This window comes from Primulina eburnea, chromosome 1, assembly GCF_022965805.1.
Source record: "Primulina eburnea isolate SZY01 chromosome 1, ASM2296580v1, whole genome shotgun sequence".
Classification (NCBI taxonomy): domain Eukaryota; kingdom Viridiplantae; phylum Streptophyta; class Magnoliopsida; order Lamiales; family Gesneriaceae; genus Primulina; species Primulina eburnea.
This window is the reverse complement of record NC_133101.1, coordinates 14,922,238-14,941,510: the sequence shown is the minus strand read 5'-3', so window position 1 is coordinate 14,941,510 and position 19,273 is coordinate 14,922,238. Positions and strand designations below refer to the sequence as shown.

Here is a 19,273-nt window from a genome sequence, read left to right as displayed (position 1 = left end):
ATTATTATTATTATTATTATTATTATCATTATTATTATTATTATTATTATGATTATCATTATTATTATTATGATTATCATCATCATCATCATCATCATCATCATCATCATCATCATCATCATCATCATCATCATCATCATCATCATCATCATCATCATCATCATCATCATCATCATCATCATCATCATCATCATCATCATCATCATCATCATCATCATCATCATCATCATCATCATCATCATCATCATCATCATCATCATCATCATCATCATCATCATCATCATCATCATCATCATCATCATCATCATCATCATCATCTCCTTGTCATCTTTCTCTTTGGCCAAGGAAAAGGAAAATATCAGAAAGGATTTGGAAAAAACAAAATTGAAGTTAAAAGATGTAGAATTCAAGCTAAAGAATGCTGTCCAAGAAAAAACAAAACTCGAGGTCTTGTACCATTTCTCTGGTATCATGCATTTTTTTTATATATCTGTCCTGTGCCTGCAATTCATTTTCCTGTCGCCAGGGTGAGAAGGCAAGCGCGGAGAGAGAAGTTAAGAGATTGCACGGACAGAAGGCTCTTCTTGAACGTGATATGAGTAAACGTGATACTATATTTTGCAGAAGGCCTGAGACAACTACAGAAAGGAATTCAAATGTGTTTGATCAGAAACGAGCTAAAGACACCGCTTCGGTAGAACTGGAAATGCAGGTAGATATCCATTTTATGTTGCATATTGTGACCAACTGCTCCCGCAACAAAATTATTGATCTTTGGCGCTTGGAACCGTGAATAAGAACCTCCGAAAAATCAAACCAGAGAGAAGAACTGGAAGTTGCACAATTAACATGATTAGCTTAAGACTTTTTGAAAGAAACATATTACCCGTTTTTATTAGTCAATATCCAATTTCCACTTTGCTTATTATTACACTGGTCATCTCTTTACTGGTGCACAATTTTATGGTTGTAAGACTTATCATTTTGGTTAAGAGTGAAGGTTTGGATAAAAGTTGTTTTTTAATTAGCATTGGAAAACGGGGTCAAATAATTATTTTGTACAAACATGGATAATATTTTTGATGATCCCACGATTTATCTTCAGCTCACGTCATTTTTGTTCGCTGTCTCTTTTTATTAGTTGTCAGCGCCCTTTTGAGAAGACCGGAAGGGTATTCAGTGTGTCTTTTACTTCTCTAACAGGCGACTTGTTTTTTGTGCAGTATGCCTTTTCATTTTCTTGATTGATTACATTATGTTTCTATCATTTTGATTAGGAGGAATACAATAAACTGGAAGTGCTTGCATTTGAGATGGATGCCACTATAGAGTCACTCGAAGATCAACTAGCAACTGCACATGAGGAAAAAGATGTAATCACTTCTAGATCTGAAAGTTTGGCTCTTGAGTTGCAGGAATTGTCTGATGAGTTAGACTTGACACGCTCAGAATTGTGTTTGCTGAAGGAAGAAGTTTCAGTTCTCGTAAACTTTTCTATTTCTTTGAATTCTACTGTTTCTAGAAATGCTTTATCATTATTTGAATTTACCTAATTTTTGCCTGATTAGCTAGCTTGTTTTCCCACACCAATCCAATTTACTGTGAAAATATTTCAGAAAACAAGTTTGGAAGAATCTAGGGCCTATGGGCAGGAATTGGATAGCTCTCTCAATTCCATGTTAGAGGAGAAGGATGAGTTATCAATGGTATAATTAAAAGGTAACTCGTATAACTTTCTCTACCATATCCATCGATTCATTTATTTTATTTCTTTTTTGTAGCAACTCACTGAAGCCCTTTTAACAATGGAAGAGGAAAAGGCAATATGGATGTCCAAGGAGAAAGCATCTGTGGAAGTCCTTGAAGAAAAGACAAAGTTATATACAGCTAAAATATCCATGCTATCTGAAGAATTGTTGCAGGTAATCTTTCAAATTTGACATACTATGAGTTAGCCAAGGTTGTCTTTGCCCTGCTTTTGATTCTTTTTTAACGTTTGGAAACCCCATGAAGGTTTCTGTTGGAAGATTTCCTAGAATATTGTATATATGTGTACAGATTTTTAGGATTATATTTAGATAATTAGCTGTTAGAGAGATTTTAGGAGTTCATTTGTTAGTTTCCTTTTTAGGAAGATTTGTTTCTTGTTTTGTTTAAAAGTAGAGTCCATATATTAATGTACATGCACTGTACGTAAGAATATACAAGAATTATTACCTAATACTTTGTGTGTTTTTCTGTATATTTGGCATCATAGACAAATCAAAGATCTTAGGGCTTAAATTCGCTTCCGAAAAATGTCTAAGGCCATGAGTTCCCTGCCTCCTCCACCTGAGACTCAACTTGTTTGAAACCCATCTGAAAATCATGCCATTCAATCATTACAATCCACTCAATGGTGATAATTTCCTTTGATGATCTCAATCAATTAGAATGTACATCAGGGGGAGAGGCAAGATCGGTTATATTACCTGTGAAACAACAAAGTCTGATGCAAAAAACCCAGCCTATGCCACTTGGGATGCTGAAAAATCAATGGGGATGACTTGGTTGTCAACTCTGTGGCCGAAGAGATAAGTGTGAATTATCTCTTCTATTCAACATCCAAAGAGTTATAGGAAAATGTTTCGCAGATGTACTTGGGGAAATTCGCCAAGGTGAGAGTTCTGTGACCATAATTTTCAATTCCCTTAAGAGAATTTGGCAAGATCTGGACTTATTCAATGATTACGAGCGGAAACCACCCGATGACTGCAATTACTCTAAAAGGATGACCGATGTTGGTCGCTGACACACTGGGAATGCTGGTTGACAGGGCTAAGGGATTGAATGAGGTAAGAGGACTAGTGGTTGGTAGGGGAAATTTGGAAATCTCGCATATTCAATTTGCTGATGATACGTTGTTTTTGGTACAAACGGAAAGACATGTAAGGAAACTAGTGGAAATACTCAATGTATTCGGGCAGAAATCGGGGTTGAAGATAAACTTTGAAAAGACCGTGGTGTTGGGGATTAATTGCGATGAGGAGGAGGTTGTTGGCTTGGCACAAGCAATTGGGTGCAAATATGATGACTGGCCTATTAAGTATTTGGGGGTACCATTGGGAGGGAAACCTATGACTCTCCAATTTTGGGAACCTGTACTTACAAAAATGTCTAAGAAGCTATCAAACTGGAAAAAGTTTTTCTTATCCAGAGGTGGTCGGTTGACTTTAATAAAATTGGTCTTAAGTGCATTGCCTTCTTATTACATGTCATTGTTTAGGGTGCCAGCGAAAGTTGCAAAAATCATGGAAAAAATGATGCGAGATTTCTTGTGGGATGGAGCGGACGGGGATAAAAGATGTCATGTTGTTGGGTGGGATAGAGTATGCAGACCAAAAGAGAGGGGAGGTTTAGGATTGGGGAATATTGGTTTGAGGAACAAAGCATTACTTGGGAAATGGTGGTGGCGAGGTACAGATGGAAAGGAGCAGTTGTGGAAGAACGTTGTTAAAAGCATTTATGGTCTTCAAGAGAATGGATGGGATTTGGGACTGGCCAGGACCGCGACTTTCAGAAGCCCTTGGAAATTTATTTCACGTTCGTTCCCGGCAGTTCAACTATTGAGTGGGATGGTCTTGAGAGGGGGGAATAACATCAGGTTTTGGGAGGATGTTTGGGGGGTAGGGGGTCTTTCTTTCAAAGAACGCTTTCCGTCTTTCTTTAGGATTTGCAATGTCATCAATAAACCAATTCGTAATTTTATTGAGGTTGTTGATTTGGAAGTCAGTAACAATTATCGATGGGATGTGCGCTTTAGGAGAAATCTTAGTGATCTTGAACTGGGGGAGTTTGTTAATCTTGTGGAGGTCTTAGAGTCGGTCAGATTAGAGTTGGGTTCGGGGGATGTCAGGGTGTAGTTGGGGGATCCAACGGGTTTGTTCTCTGTCCGATCTCTTTACGAGTCTTTCTTTCCATTCCATAGATTTCTTTTTTTCCCACATTTTCATCATATATGGAAAGTACCTATCCCGCAAAAGATTCAAATTTTCTCGTGGATCATCGCACTGGGCAAATTACCAACGGCTGATTTGGTTCAAAGAAGATGGCCATATTGTGCTTTACGGCCGCAGTGGTGCTATTTATGTCGAAACCACGAAGAGGATCAAGATCATCTACTGATACATTGTTCTTTTTCGAGAAGCTTATGGATTAAGGTGATGCAAGAGCTGAGATTTTATTGGGTTTTTCCGAGAAGGGCGAAAGATATGTTCATCTTAGATCCAGGTATTCAAAAAGGGGCTGCAGCTAAGACCTTTTGGTATATTGTCGTTCATCACACGTTCTGGACATTGTGGCTCGAGAGAAACAACAGGATTTTCAGTGATTTGTCCTGCTCGATTGACAAAGTGTGGGAGGTGCTCAAATTCAGGGTAGCGGCTTCAACAAGAAGTATCAGCAAAACTGGCCATATTGCTATTTCGGATGTAGTTAGGGATCCGAATTTCGTACTGTATTGACTGATTTGTAGTACTTCATTTCTTTGTGCGGATCACTCATCCGCTTACTATGTAAAAGATTTGATATTTTAATATATTTTTAGTTTTCTATCAAAAAAAAAAGAAAGATCACCCATGGCCATTCCTGAAGCTCATGCTAGTCGTAAATCCTTCCAGAACCATAGTGTATGAGACAAAATTGGCCGCAATTGTGAATATTGTGGAAATAATTCTCTGTTATTTGACTCTTATATACCATGTTCTGGAGTTGAAAAGATTAGAATAGCTGATGGCAGTTTTTCATCCATTGCAGGCAAATGAAACATTAAAATTTTGGAACATATTACTATGAAATCTGTTTTACATGTGCCAAAACTTGCCTGTAATCTCCTTTCTGTCAGTAAATTGTCAAAGGATTATAATTGTTCAGCTTTCTTTCTTCCATCCATTTGTGTTTTAAAGGACCAGAACTCGGGGAAGATGATTGGAATTGCTAGATAAATGAATGGGCTGTACTACTTTGATGAAACTGCTTGCTGGAAAAATAAGGCTCATGGATTAGGTAGCTTTAATTCCACTTCTGTCAATGATCAAGTAATGCTATGGCATAGACGATTATGACATCCTAGTTTTCTGTACCTAAACACTTATTTCCTGCATTATTTAAAGGAGTTAATTATTCAACATTACATTGTGAAGCTTGTCATTTTGCTAAGATCGTCGTGTTTCCTTTCAAGTAAAAACATATTCTGCCTCGAAACCATTTTACTTGATTCATAGTGATGTTTGAGGACCATTTAAAGTTAAAACATCTCTGGAAAAATATGGTTTGTGACCTTTATTGATGACCGCACAAGAATATGCTGGATTAATGTACTGGGAAAATATCTGAGGTTGAACAAAGGTTCAAAGATATTTTTCTCATGATTGAAAATCAATTTCAAAATAAAATTGACATTTTAAGATGTGATAATGGCACTGAGTAATTTTATCAACATTTTCTTTTAGAAAAAAGAATTATTCACCAATCAACTTGTCAAGAAACACTACAACAAGGCATTGCGGGAAAAAAAAGACATTTACTTGAGTTTGCTCGAGCCATTGTGTTTTCAATGAATGTTTCAAAATATCTTTGGGGAGGTATTCTTTTAACTGCATGTTACTTGATAAATAGAATGTCATCTTGAATTTTGAAATTTGATACACCGTTGCAAACCTTAAAAAGTTACTTTCCCATGTCGCGCATCACTACAACCTTCCCTCGAAAATTTTTGGCTGTGTTTTCTACATGCATATACCTAATGTTTTCTAGTCCAAACTCGATCCAAAATCTGAAAATTGTGTTTTCTTAGACTATGCTTCTAACAAGAAAGGGTATAAATGTCTATGCTTCTAACAAGAAAAGGTATAGGTGTTTTAACCCTGTCACTAATTTTTTTTGAGAGCACGGATGTCCGATAAGTTGTTGATTCAAAAAAAAATTCTTCATGGGGAGAACATGGTGGTTGAGGAAGATAATTTTTGTGACACTTTACCTGTTCCAAAAATTATACCAAAGGCTTATGTTCCCTTAATTGGTTCATATAAACATTTTGTGGAAAAAACCGTCAGAAGTACGGAAACTAGAAGTCGTACCTCATCTATGCCAGACATTACTCTATCTAAGACAGGAGGAGAAAAGCCTCGACAGGAACTTCGAGATTATACCAGAAGAAAGTTCCTCAAAAGTGCTATTGCCCCATTTATTTTGTAAGCAATTGATCAAATCAAACTTGCCGAGTGATGGTTCTACAAGTCAGGGTAATATTCCTTCCACTCTTCTTACCTCTCCATCATTTGACATATCTCTCTCTGATGTTGATTTTTTTATTGCACTTAGGAAAAGAACTCGAGCATGCACTAACCATCCCATTGCTAAGTTTTTGTCTTATGGAAAAAATTGTCACACTCATAAAGGCATTTGTGTCTAAGATTTCTAATCTATCTGTTCCAAGAACTGTCCAGGAAGCATTAGGTGATCCGAATTGGAAATTAGCAGTGATGGAATAATTTAATGCTCTTAGGAGAAATGACAGTTGGACTAAGATAATTGAGTGCAAATGGGTGTTTACGGTAAAGTGTAAATCTGATGGAAGTGTTGATAGATACAAGGCAAAACTTGTAGTGAAAGGATTTTCTCAAACTCGTGGTATAGATTACCAAGAGACTTTTGCCCATGTCGCTAAGGTTAACTCTATTAGAATACATTTTTCTCTTGCAGTTATCTCCAACTGGCCACTTCATCATTTTGATTTGATGTTAAAAATGCATTCTTAAATGGAGATTTACAAGAAATATATATGGACTTACCTCCGTGTTTTGAAGAAATGTTTGGAAAAAGGAGAGTGCAGGTTGAAGAAAGCCCTATGTGGACTAAAGCAGTCCCCTAGAGCTTGGTTCGAGCGAATTGGGAATGCAGTGAGGAGACATGGTTTTTTACAAAGCCAAGCTGGTCACACTTTATTCTTTAAACATTCCACCGAAGGTAAAGTGGTCATCTTAATAGTCTACGTTGATGACATTATCATGACTGTAGATGATTATCTTGAGATAAATAACTTGAAGAAACAACTTGAAGTCGAATTTGATATCAAGGACCTTGGAAAGCTGAAATATTTTCTCGGGATGGAATTCACTAGATCGAATTAGGGGATGTTTATCAGCCAAGGTAAGAATGTTCTTGACTTACTCAAAGAAACGGGGATGATTATAAGGCAACAGATACTCCAGCTGAACCTAATGTTAAGTTGAAAGCCGCAGCAACAAATGAAGTGGTGGACCGAGAACATTATCAAAGAATAGTTGGAAGGTTAATCTGTTTGGCATACCAGACCTGGCATAGCTTTGCAGTAAGTGTTGTGAGTCAGTTCAGTGCATTCACCTGGACCTACTCACTTCGAAGCTGTGTCCAAAATCTTGAGATATCTCAAAGGGACACCTGTGAAAGGACTTATGTTAAAAAATAGAGGTCACCTTCACGTGGAGGCCTGTATAAATGCTTGTTGGGCAGGTGATGTCAATGATATAAGATCTATATCAGGATATTGCGCCATTGTTGGAGGTAATCTGGTTATTTGGAGAAGAAAAAAATAGAATGTTGTTGAGAGGAGTAGTGCTGAAGCAGAATTTCGTTATGTTGAACATGGTTTTTGCAAAGTGCTGTGGATAAAGAGGCTTTTGGAAGAGTAGAAGATTCTCCTACCAGCACCAATTAAAGTCTATTGTGACAACAAAGTGGCTATTTCTATTGCTCATAATCCAGTTCTATATGACAAAACAAAACATGTAGAAGTGGATAAATATTTTATCAAAGAAAAAATTGACAGCGATGTATTATGCATGCCTTATATACCTATTACTAGTCAAGTGGCTGATATACTCACCAAGGGCCTTCCTAAAGCACAGTTGAAAAATTGGTTTATAAGCTTGCTATGAATGATATATTCCAGTCAGCTTGAGGGTGAGTGTTGGAAGATTTCCTAGAATATTGTATAGTTTTGTTCGAGAGATCTTAGGAGTTCATTTGTTATTTCTCATTTGTTTCCTGTTTTTTTAAAAGTAGAGTCTACATATTACTGTCCAGACACATAAGTAAGAATAAACAAGAATTATTACCCAATACTCTTGTTTTTCTGTCAATTGTTTCTTTTCCCCTTTTCAACTTTAGAAATGGCATTGATGAATGTAATCATATGGTAGAGAAAATTATACACAGGTGAGAAATGAATTGGGGAATTGTACAAAATATTCAAAGGATATTGAAGAAAGGTTGAGAAGGCTAGAAGAAGAAGCGAGTTCTGTGAAGTGCAGGTTTCATTTTGGTTATTGGTTGATGTTTTTATTGGCTTTTGAACATTGATATTATTTTTATGGCTTGATACTTGAATTTTAGTAGGGAGACATCGTCAGTAGTTGATCTCACAGGCCAATGAACCAAGAGCTTCTGATGATGAAAGCGAAAGATATGTAGAGGTAAGATTTCTGTTCTTTGGCCATTCTTTCCCAGTGCCATACGGCTTGAGATGTTGAGTGTAATTGCTTTTACAGGCCTGACTCATGGCTTAATTTGTACGCACTTTTGTATTACCGTTTCTACTAGAAATTAAAACATTAACAGTACTTTTGCGTGTTTTGATGTAAATCATGGGGCGTGTGGGACTTAAGATGTAAGAAAGTGTCGAAGATCAGCTTGACTTTTATCTTTTCCCTGTGCCACAGGAAGGCAGGATGTTGAAGCTAGAGCATGAATTAATGGAGCAGAATAATAAACTTGCTAGTTTGGAAGCCCAAATTCACAAAGTAAGAATCTTGTACAATTGAAGCAGCCATCCTATTTCTTCTATAGCAGTTCATACATGGTGGGTTATATGTATTTGGCGTGTGGGATACTGTAGCAAAATTAAGTTGACTTCATATTTCTTTGTTATAAAACAGCGAGTCCGTGATCAACTAATTAACCCGATATTGGCGTAGGTTTACTTGGAATCAAGTCCCAAGTTTGAATTCTGTTTAGTTTGTGTATATTAAAATTTAAACAGAAGGAGCACCTCAAGGGTGGTTGACACGCGCAGATACTATGCTCCACCGGGTGTAACACACCGGGTGGGGCAACAACCCTTGGATTAAATCATGTGGGGTCCATGTTGATTCAAGGGATTGCAGCATATTATCTGCAGCTGACGCGTCCAGGTTTTGGCCCTTGGCTGACTCAGATCTGAAACCAAGTACATAGCAGCTCAAGGGTGGTTCTACAAGGACCTAAAGCAATCAAATGGCTTCATCAATGTAGTTGGCCATTGTGCAGCCATAGCCAGTTGACTTTAAATGCATAAGCAGACAACTACCTTCGCGTAATTCTCAAACAAAAAAATATTGAAATCTGGTGTCACATTGATATTGTGCAAGTTTTTTTTTATTGATTATTTAAAATATTTATTCGTTGTTTAGAGATGGTATTGTTTTTTGTTGAATCTTAATAGGATCAAATTACTAACAACAAGGAGAAGGCAAAATCAAGAATGAGGCTTCGAGGAACACAAGCAAAACTCGACTCTTTTCGTATCAAATACGAGCATGGTGTCGAAGAGATGGAGCACATGGACAAGAGGTACAGAGAAGCTTCAGAAAAGCTGAAGAAACAGTTGGGTGTATATGGTACCGAAGTGTTAAATCTCAAGAAGCAACTCTCGACTTTACAAGGGCGATCATAATCTACCCATTTATCTGCTTGTTTGATGTGTAAAATCAAAGTTGAAAAAAAGGTCAAGTTTTAGTACTTTTGAACATTTCAATTTCATGGCCCCTTGGTAAAAATATTGGATTCTCAAAGTTTATTTGAAGTATGGTTCGAAATTCAGAAACAATTTGTAAATTTTAATAGATCTTTTTACGAAGATTATTAATGGCTTTATCTTGGGTATGCTCATGCTAATTTGTGCTTCATGTTTCATTTTGTGTACATTGTTTATCAGAATTTTAGGTAAGATAAATTTTATACTTTACCGGGTAGATTTTTTTAATTAAGGAAGTAATTTTTTTTCTATTTGATAATTTTGAAGAGAGTTGATATATAATGAATGAATACTTCTTTAATCGAATATGTTGTTTACAAATTATTATAATATTAGGTTAAATATTATGACAAGTGGTTTATGCAATGCGGTTTGGTGCAGTTCTTGAAAAAATAACAGAACTGCATATGCAGTGCGGTTTATGATTACTATTTTTAATCGTGATTTTTATAAAATATTAGGAAAAACGGTGCGATGCAATTCGGTTCGGGCTATTAATAAAAAAATTTGATGACCCATGCCTCAAATTATAATGATAGTACAAAGTGACAAAAATCAAATTATAATAATATTTTAATTTTATTAATATGTTATTCATTTTTGTAAATACCTCGAATCTATACTATATATGTAAAAATATGCAAATTTGAAATATAATTTAACTTCCACATATAGAATAAGTTGCCGTAAAATATGGAGGATCTACGTCATCCAAGATTTTAAGAATGAAGGACTCTATAGGATTGAAAAAAATATCCTAAAATGTTAAATCCCAAAGTGATGTTTTATGCGAAAAACATATCCTATATATTGAATTTGTAGTCCTGATTCATACAAAATATTTTCTCTCTGAGCTACAATTAATTTTCGGATGAAAAGCGATATAAAATATTGAAAATCTTAAACATACATACGATATTGAGAACAAATTTTTTTATATCTAGTATAAAAGATAAAATTTTGATTAATAAATTAGAACAACTATATTAACATCAATACTTTCTACACTTATCTGTGTGTTCAAATATCATATATTAATACCCAATCTCAAAGAATTTATATTGTAATATAATATATTAGTACCATATTTTTAATGTTTTGTACCAATTTACATATGAAAAAACGTGTCATTAATAAAAATTTTATTATACATGTTTGAGTACTTACAAATCATATATTAGTTTCATATCTGAAACATTCAATTTTCATATATCATATATTAATATGGTTTTTTTCAAGGTTTTGTACCGAATTTTCTTTCCAAAAAGACATGTCATTAATATCAAATTTTATTATACATTTTTAGGTATTAAAAAATCATATATTAGTGTCAGATAAAAAAAATTAGTTATGAAATATCAATATTTGTTCCATATTTTCAATGTTTGTACCGAATTTCATTTGAAAAATACATGTGTGCCCAAGGAGTGAATAAATATTTTTTGGTTAGTCAAGGACTTAACAAAAAAAAAATAAAAATTTGATCTGACGTGTATTGAATACACATTTAACTATTAAGATGAAGATTTAATGATCATTTGTTTGTAAAAGAAATATACAATTTTAATAAGAGTAAAATTCATTTTGATACTCGAACTATTGATAAATTGATACATGAATTATTGTAAATGACTTAATTGATAATGATCAAACTAAAAAGTCATTGTACCCTTAACATAAAATGTTTTTAAGTTTAATTACTATTATTAAAATCAATTAGGTACACAATTTTATTTTCAAGGTTATATTTTTATTAATTTTCAGTTTACCCTTAATATAAATTCGTGAATTTTTTACTTATACTTTAATTTAAATATAAATAGAAAAATATTTATTTTATTTTTATTGGTTATTAAATATATTTATTGAGTGTATTTTATTGATATATAATTATAATACTTTAATATACATAGAAAAAATACCATTTCATTATATGTTTATAAATATTTTGAAAATATGCTATATTTAGTATATAATTTATTAATGACTAAAATATAAATATATTTGAAAAATATTAATATACTTATTTATTATAATTTTTAAATAAATATACATTAATTTTTGCACGTTAAATAATAAAATATACGAAAAATAAAATGTGCATTTAGTTGAATTTATTAAAAATAATTGGACTTAAAATAATTTTATTAAAGGTTCTAAAATTTACTTTTTAGATGGATCATGTATCAGTTAAGTCATTTATAATAGTTCATATACTAATTTATCAACCGTTCGTGCATCAAAATGAATTTACTCATTTTAATAATTAACAATATTAAACTGGGTAAAATAACAAAATTTCCTAAAAAAAAAACAATATTAAACTGGGTAATATAATTTTTTTAAAGAAATCTAATAATTAGCTGGGCAAATTTATTTTAAATATCCAAATCCAAACTTCAGTTTACATTCAGTCCCTGACGAAATATGTGTTTGCACTTGTTGATCTAAAAAAAATTTGTGCATTCCAAGTGCCCACATGAATTTTAATAGTAAAAATCGATACAAAACATTGAAAACACGATATTAATATATGATATTCGAATATTAAATTATAATGCCCGAGAATTTAATTATCGTAATCTGAAATGCTTTGGATTTAATCCGGAATGATTTATTTAATTAATCGAGATGATTATAGACGGAACGGATCGGACCGGGAGAGTCGCGAAAAGAATTAAAATTATGTGTGCAAGAAAGGTCCCGCGCACATGCGCGGAGATGGCAGAAGCAGCGGCGCATATGCGCGAAGATAATGGCGCATATGCGCGGAAGGGACAGAATGGTTGGTGCATATGCGCGGAAAGATTGGCGCATATGCGCGAGAAGGAAATTGCTAGTTCGAAGGAACTGGCGCATATGCGCGACTTTGTGCGCGCATATGCGCGAAACGTGCAAGACATGCACCTTGCCACTTGTCTTGCGTGCATGAAAGGTATATATATATGCATGTAAAAACTCGAATTCTCCTCAGAATTTGCAAAGGGGAATCGAGGAAAGCTTCCGGGGAAAACTTGGTTCTTAGTTTTAGAAATTGATTTACGAGCAAACCGTCTATCTGAATTGAAATCCGACTTCGGTACTGTGTTCCTATCAATGCAGGCTACGACTGGACGTAAGTTTTATTACGTTTAGACAAGATTTGATTTTATGATGTTGTCAGAACTGAATAGAATTCAGATATGATGTTTCTGTTGTAGTAAACATTGTATAATCGAAGACAGATTGAAGAATAGAGGGGTTATACAATTGTTATGAATTTTAGAAGATATTGACTTAGAATTCACACTAAATTCTAGTATTCTTGGTTGAAGAATAAATAGATGATTATTCTTATGGGTCTGGATAGATTAGTCAGTAGTTATATGAAGTCAGATCGAAGAAATAACACCGTATGTCTGTGTTATGCATTTCAGCATTTTTGACAGTTGTCTGTGATAGATATTGATATGCTGGGACTAGAAGAATGATATTATGGTATTGATATTACCATTGAGACATCAGTTGATTCAGATTGATTAGTTTCAGTATTGGTTTCTGTTATCGTGTGATATTGTTGATATGAATCAGATTGTAGTTTATAAAGATATTGATCAGAACAGATTGTAAATCGGGTTACACATTGATACAGTGTATCTGTTATTGTCATTTCAGATCAGATATGGACAAATTCGACTTTGAGACGTCGTCTTCATCAGATCAGGAAGACAAAGGTATAATTCATGTGATATTCGGGAAGAACAACTCAATTGAGATCGCGTTGAGTTGCCCACTAAATCACATACTATACTCTTGTTATGTTTTATATGATTATGCTATGATTATAAATTGTTATTCATGCATTAAGATAGGACAGTCTGGAGATCAGGCAGACTCTAGACGTTCGGCGATATCTCAGCTTAGGGGAAGATCACCTCCCCTATTGTAGATGTGGATACAGATCAGGCCGAAATCTAGGAATAAGACGTACAGCACCTCGATTGGTAGGGTAGGTGACAGCCAGTGACGTCTTATTCACCTCGGGATCCCTAGAGTTACAGATCGAGTCGAGTCTAGACATGGTTTGATTAGGACTGCATGCGTATATAGATGTGGCTCCTAGATCATGGGACCCATCGTTATTGCTTCCAGTTGTGCTAGCATGTTTTTATGATTTAGATTGGTTATATGCATGTTTAGCTGATTTGAAGTGCATGCTTGTTGTGATTAGATTTCATAGCTTATGAAATCTAATGTTTTGATTTTATTCATGACAGCATGTTTCATGAACTATTTTATGTATATACAGATTTACCATGTTTTATACTGGGATTTATTTCTCACCGGAGTTATCCGGCTGTTGTCTTGTTTTGTATGTGTGCATGACAACAGGAGGGGCTGGTTCGGGGTCAAGATGATGATGAGAGAAGACGAGTTTAGCGTGGTGATTCCGGACTTACAGTAGGCTTGGTTGTATTACTGGACTTTAGTAGTTGAACCTTAAATTAGCTTGTTGTACTTGTAATACTGAATTGTAGTTTATACAGACATGTATAGTATTTAGATTCCTTTATCTTCCGCAGTTATATTTTAAAACGAAAAATTTTTTAGACCCTGTTTATCAGAACAGATTAGTAAATCCCGATAAGAACATGATTAGCGTCCGGGTCCCCACACAAATAGTTAAAATATGACATAAAAGATTTTTTTTTTTAATTTCAACACTTGCAACATATGTTTAAGTACTCAAAAATCATATATTAGTATCAAATCTGAAACAACTGATACTCAAAGATCATATATTTATAAAATATTTTCTATGTTTTGTACCAATTTTCATCGGAGAAAAGACAAATATGTCATTAATACCAATAATTGCTTGTTATGATCAATCATTTACCACTAGACCAAAAGCTATAGTTGTTAGCTAAGCTGCAACTTTATTTCCTTATAATTGTGGCAACATAGAGTGCATATGTTTAGGTGCTAATGGGTCGGGCTATTAGTCTCAAGATTATGAAGATGTGCGTATTTATCTGTTGGTGCTATATCAAATCTCTCAGAGATCAGCTTTACCTTTTATTTACTACCTACCCCGTCCTCAACAGAGATAATATTATCCGTTAAGATCTGTCGCTAAACTTTTACGGTCCACTTAGCTAACCAGATCAAGTGGCACAACGTCAACAGCTTTACGCACGAGAACTTCTCAAAAGGACACTCATTCCAGTACTACTCTCACTTATGGAAGCTTAACCCAACATTGCTGTATATGTTTGGGTACTAAAAAAATATTATTACTTGATCTAAAACATATTTTATTCAAATATCATATTTTCAATATTTTATAGAGTTTTATCCCGAAAATAAACATATTAATCCTGAGAATTTAAAAATAATTTTTTGGATAAAAAAGTACAAACATATATTTTTTCACACAAAAACAAAATGCAAAGTCATGGTAGATTTGGAAATTTCTGAAAAAAAGAAGTAATATGAAGATTGGGCAAAAAGTGGGCCTCAGAATTTGTCTTCGCGCGGCGACTCGACGCTGATTCAAGTCTGTCAAGACCATCTGCCACCCAAACTAATTAAAGCAATTTTATTTTTTTCCTCCCAAAATTAGGGAAAAACAATTAATTTGAAAAAACTCAAATATACTATTATTATCGATAAATTTAGATCTGTAAATCTCAAATATAAATATATACATCTGATTTTGAGTATATGTTTTTTTATACAGTTGTTTTAATAATTTTTTAGGTAGATAAATATAAATATAAGATAAACTATTACGAATTTATATAAAAATAATAATATTTAAGGGTTAATATTTTATAGAAAATTTTATAATCAATTCAGTGTAAATTGTCACTGAGTACTATAATATATTTTTGACAAAAACTTGTGTGAGACGATCTCACGGGTCGTATTGTGAGACATATATCTTATTTGGGTCATCTATGAAAAATATTATTTTTATGTTAAGATTATTATTTTTATTGTGAATATGAGTAATGTTGACCCATCTCACAGATTAAGATCCATGAGATGATATCATATGAAATCCACTCTATATTTTTTGGATACTTGAAAAATTAGATACCAAAGAAAGTTGGGCAGATGGATTAAATTTGGGAAAATAATAAGATTAAATCGGGATAAAATTTGGGAAAATAAAAAGATATTAAATCGGGCCCAAAGTTCGGGCCCATGGCCCATCCTTTTATAGGAACGCAGCTTCTCCTCTCATGCAATTCTCGCTCAACCTCAACTTCGCGTTGCAGAGTTTGCTGAAACCCTAGCCTCCCGCTTCATATCTCCGTTGCCATTCGTTCTCCGCCGTATCTCCTCCGCAATTCCCTCTCTCTGCCAAATTCTCCAACTCTGCTATCGATTCTGTATGGTGGGATTCGTGTTCGGGCTTTAGAATTTCGTTTTTCGGTTGAAGGGCAGGCGTGGGGATATCGGGGTCCTATAAGCGTGCGTGTGGCTTCCGTTTTGTCGTTACCTAGATCACTTCTTGCTTCGTTTGAGGGGGTTGCCGGGGCTCCAGCCTCGGCGGGTGTTAAGGCCCCCACCTTTACGTCATCATTCGATTCGTAGAATGGTTTTAATTTAATTTTTTGATTTGTTTTTTGTGTATAATTCAAGAAAAGAACAGTTAGATCGTAGATCGGTGACGAGATGCCTGCCCTTGCTTGTTGCGTGGACGCTGCCGTTCCTCCTCCGCCTCCCTACGGTGTACCTAGCTGGGACAGCACTCTCCCGGCAACTCAACCTTCCGACAATTCCGTATCCGCCGTCTCCTCCTGGTCATCCGCCCACTCGGCGTTGCTTTACCGTATGAATGGGTGGGGCGCGCCTTACTTCACCGTCAACGCCAACGGAAATGTTTCTGTTCACCCTCATGGAGTTAAGACTCTGGTGCACCAAGAAATCGATCTTCTCAAAGTCGTGAAGAAGGCTTCCGAACCGAAAACATCTGGCGGACTCGGGATTCAGCTTCCTCTTGTTATTCGTTTCCCTGATGTGCTGAAGAATCGCCTTGAGTCTCTGCAGGCTTCTTTTGATCGCGCTATCCATTCGCAGGAGTATGGAGCACATTACCAGGGCGTTTATCCAGTGAAATGCAATCAAGACAAGTTTGTGGTTGATGACATTGTAAAATTCGGGTCAGGCTTCCGCTTTGGACTGGAAGCGGGGTCCAAACCGGAGCTTCTCGTAGCCATGAGCAGTCTCTGTAATGGAAGCCCAGAAGCGCTTTTGGTGTGCAATGGATTCAAGGATGTAGAATACATATCTCTTGCTCTTGCGGCCACAAAGCTACATTTGAATGCTGTCATTGTGCTTGAGCTAGAGGAAGAGCTAGATGTCGTTATTGATATGAGCAGGAAACTCGGTGTTCGGCCTGTGATTGGACTTCGTGCAAAACTCCGAACCAAGCATTCCGGCCATTTTGGTTCTACCTCGGGTGAGGCAGGAAAATTTGGGCTTACGACAAGCCAAATTCTCCTAGTTGTTAAGAAATTGCAGCAGTGTGAGATGCTGGATTGTTTGCAGCTGCTGCATTTCCATATTGGATCTCAGATTCCTTCTACATTTTTGCTTGCTGATGCTGTTCACGAGGCTGCTCAGATTTACTGTGAGCTGGTTCGCCTTGGAGCTTGTATGAAAGTCATTGACATAGGCGGAGGCCTGGGAATCGATTATGATGGCTCAAAGTCTCAAGATTCAGATATTTCTGTTAGTTACAGCCTTCAAGAATATGCTTCAGCTGTTGTTCAGGGGGTCAGATTCATCTGTGACCGCAAGGGAGTTAAACATCCCATTATTTGCAGTGAAAGCGGACGTGCAATTGTTTCTCAGCACTCGATTTTAGTGTTCGAAGCAGTTTCAACAAGTTACCATGATTCTCCACAGATATCTTCTGCCGAGCTTCAAATTTTTGTGGAGAATTTGACCAATGATGCTCTTATTGATTACCGGAATTTATTCGAGGCATCAGCTCATGGCGAGTATCACAGTTGCTTACTCTACGCAGAGCAGCTGAAACAGAAGTGTGTCGAACAATTCAAGCAAGGTTCTTTAGATATGGAACAGCTAGCATCAGTTGATGGCCTCTGTGAATTCGTGTCCAAGGCAATCAGGGTGTCTGACCCTGTTCAGATTTATAATGTGAACCTATCAATTTTCACCTCACTTCCTGATTTTTGGGGAATTGGCCAGTTGTTTCCGATTATTCCAATCCACAGGCTCGACGAGAGGCCTACGATGAGGGGGATTTTATCGGACTTGACCTGCGACAGCGATGGAATGATCAACAAGTTCATCGGAGGCGAGTCCAGTCTACCTCTGCATGAATTAGAAGGCAACAGAGGTTTGAATGAAAATGGTGGGGCATACTACTTGGGAATGTTCTTAGGTGGGGCTTATGAGGAAGCCTTGGGGGGCGTTCACAACCTGTTCGGTGGCCCGAGTGTAGTGCGTATCTCGCAGAGCGATGGCCCACACAGCTTCTCAGTGACGCGTGCCATGCCTGGGCCATCTTGCGGAGACGTGCTACTGTTGATGCAGCATGAGCCCAAGGTCATGTTTGAGACCCTCAAGCAACGTGCCGAAGAATTCACAGTTGATGATAGCAGCTGTGCAGCTCTTGTAAATCGCATTGGTTCTTGTTTCAGTAACATGCCGTACCTCACGTCTACATCTTCTAGCAGCATTAATGCTAAAAATGGCACTCACTCTTATTGCAATAATGAGACGAATGCTCCGGACGGCGGCTCAGTTGCTGCCGAGGACGAGCAGTGGTCTTATTTCATGGCTTGAGGTAATAATCTTTAGTGGTTCTAAGTTTTATGGTTAAGGTTTCATCTTTCTGTTTTTTCGAAAAATTTCGATTTCGACTGTGTTGTTCCATCCCAGAAGTCGGATGGAGAGACTTAGAAGTTAGGAGGATTTGGAGTGTTAAAGATTATGTTGTAGAAGTACAATCAATGAGCTTCAAGTTGTGTAAATTAAGTGCTCACAAGTTTTTGTATGCTGGTAATGAGAATGATCCATGATCATTTCTTCTCGTGCTTTAGAAATGTGGATGCTTTTATCTATACTAGGAATGATATCGCACGTGGTTAATGAAAAATATAATAACGAGATTTAGATAATTTTTAAAATCGTTTGAATAACATCTTGTTTATGAGTATTTATTAATCTAAATATATCAAAACACAATAAATAAAAATACAACATGACGATAAATCAAATATATTCACTTATTTATATAACAATTTTCAATTTGCATGATTATAACATAATAATAGCTCTATCAAATTAACAAAGATATTTTTCATCCAAATATCATTCACAATGAAAACAATATAAATAAAATTAAGAGAATAGTAAATTTTACTAAAACCAAAATCTCAATGTATTTAAATGGAGTGCCTATAGTGATTGTCAAATAAAATTCTCTTAATTAACTAA

At 35.6% G+C, this 19,273-nt stretch overlaps 2 protein-coding genes across 2 annotated transcripts; both read left to right on the top strand.

Annotated features, from left to right (window-relative positions):
- The first annotated feature begins 323 nt into the window (after positions 1-323).
- On the top strand, positions 324-9,960 carry LOC140828135 (kinesin-like protein KIN-7I). Its single transcript, XM_073191122.1, has 9 exons — positions 324-447; positions 527-712; positions 1,278-1,484; positions 1,617-1,706; positions 1,782-1,922; positions 8,236-8,330; positions 8,416-8,492; positions 8,739-8,819; positions 9,500-9,960. The coding sequence occupies exons 2-7, from the start codon at positions 596-598 to the stop codon at positions 8,450-8,452; spliced, it is 687 nt and encodes a 228-aa protein (XP_073047223.1). The 5' UTR covers positions 324-447; positions 527-595; the 3' UTR covers positions 8,453-8,492; positions 8,739-8,819; positions 9,500-9,960.
- A 6,104-nt stretch (positions 9,961-16,064) lies between these two features.
- LOC140828127 (arginine decarboxylase-like) lies at positions 16,065-18,743 on the top strand. Its single transcript, XM_073191111.1, has one exon. The coding sequence runs from the start codon at positions 16,478-16,480 to the stop codon at positions 18,617-18,619; it is 2,142 nt and encodes a 713-aa protein (XP_073047212.1). The 5' UTR covers positions 16,065-16,477; the 3' UTR covers positions 18,620-18,743.
- Positions 18,744-19,273: the final 530 nt, after the last annotated feature.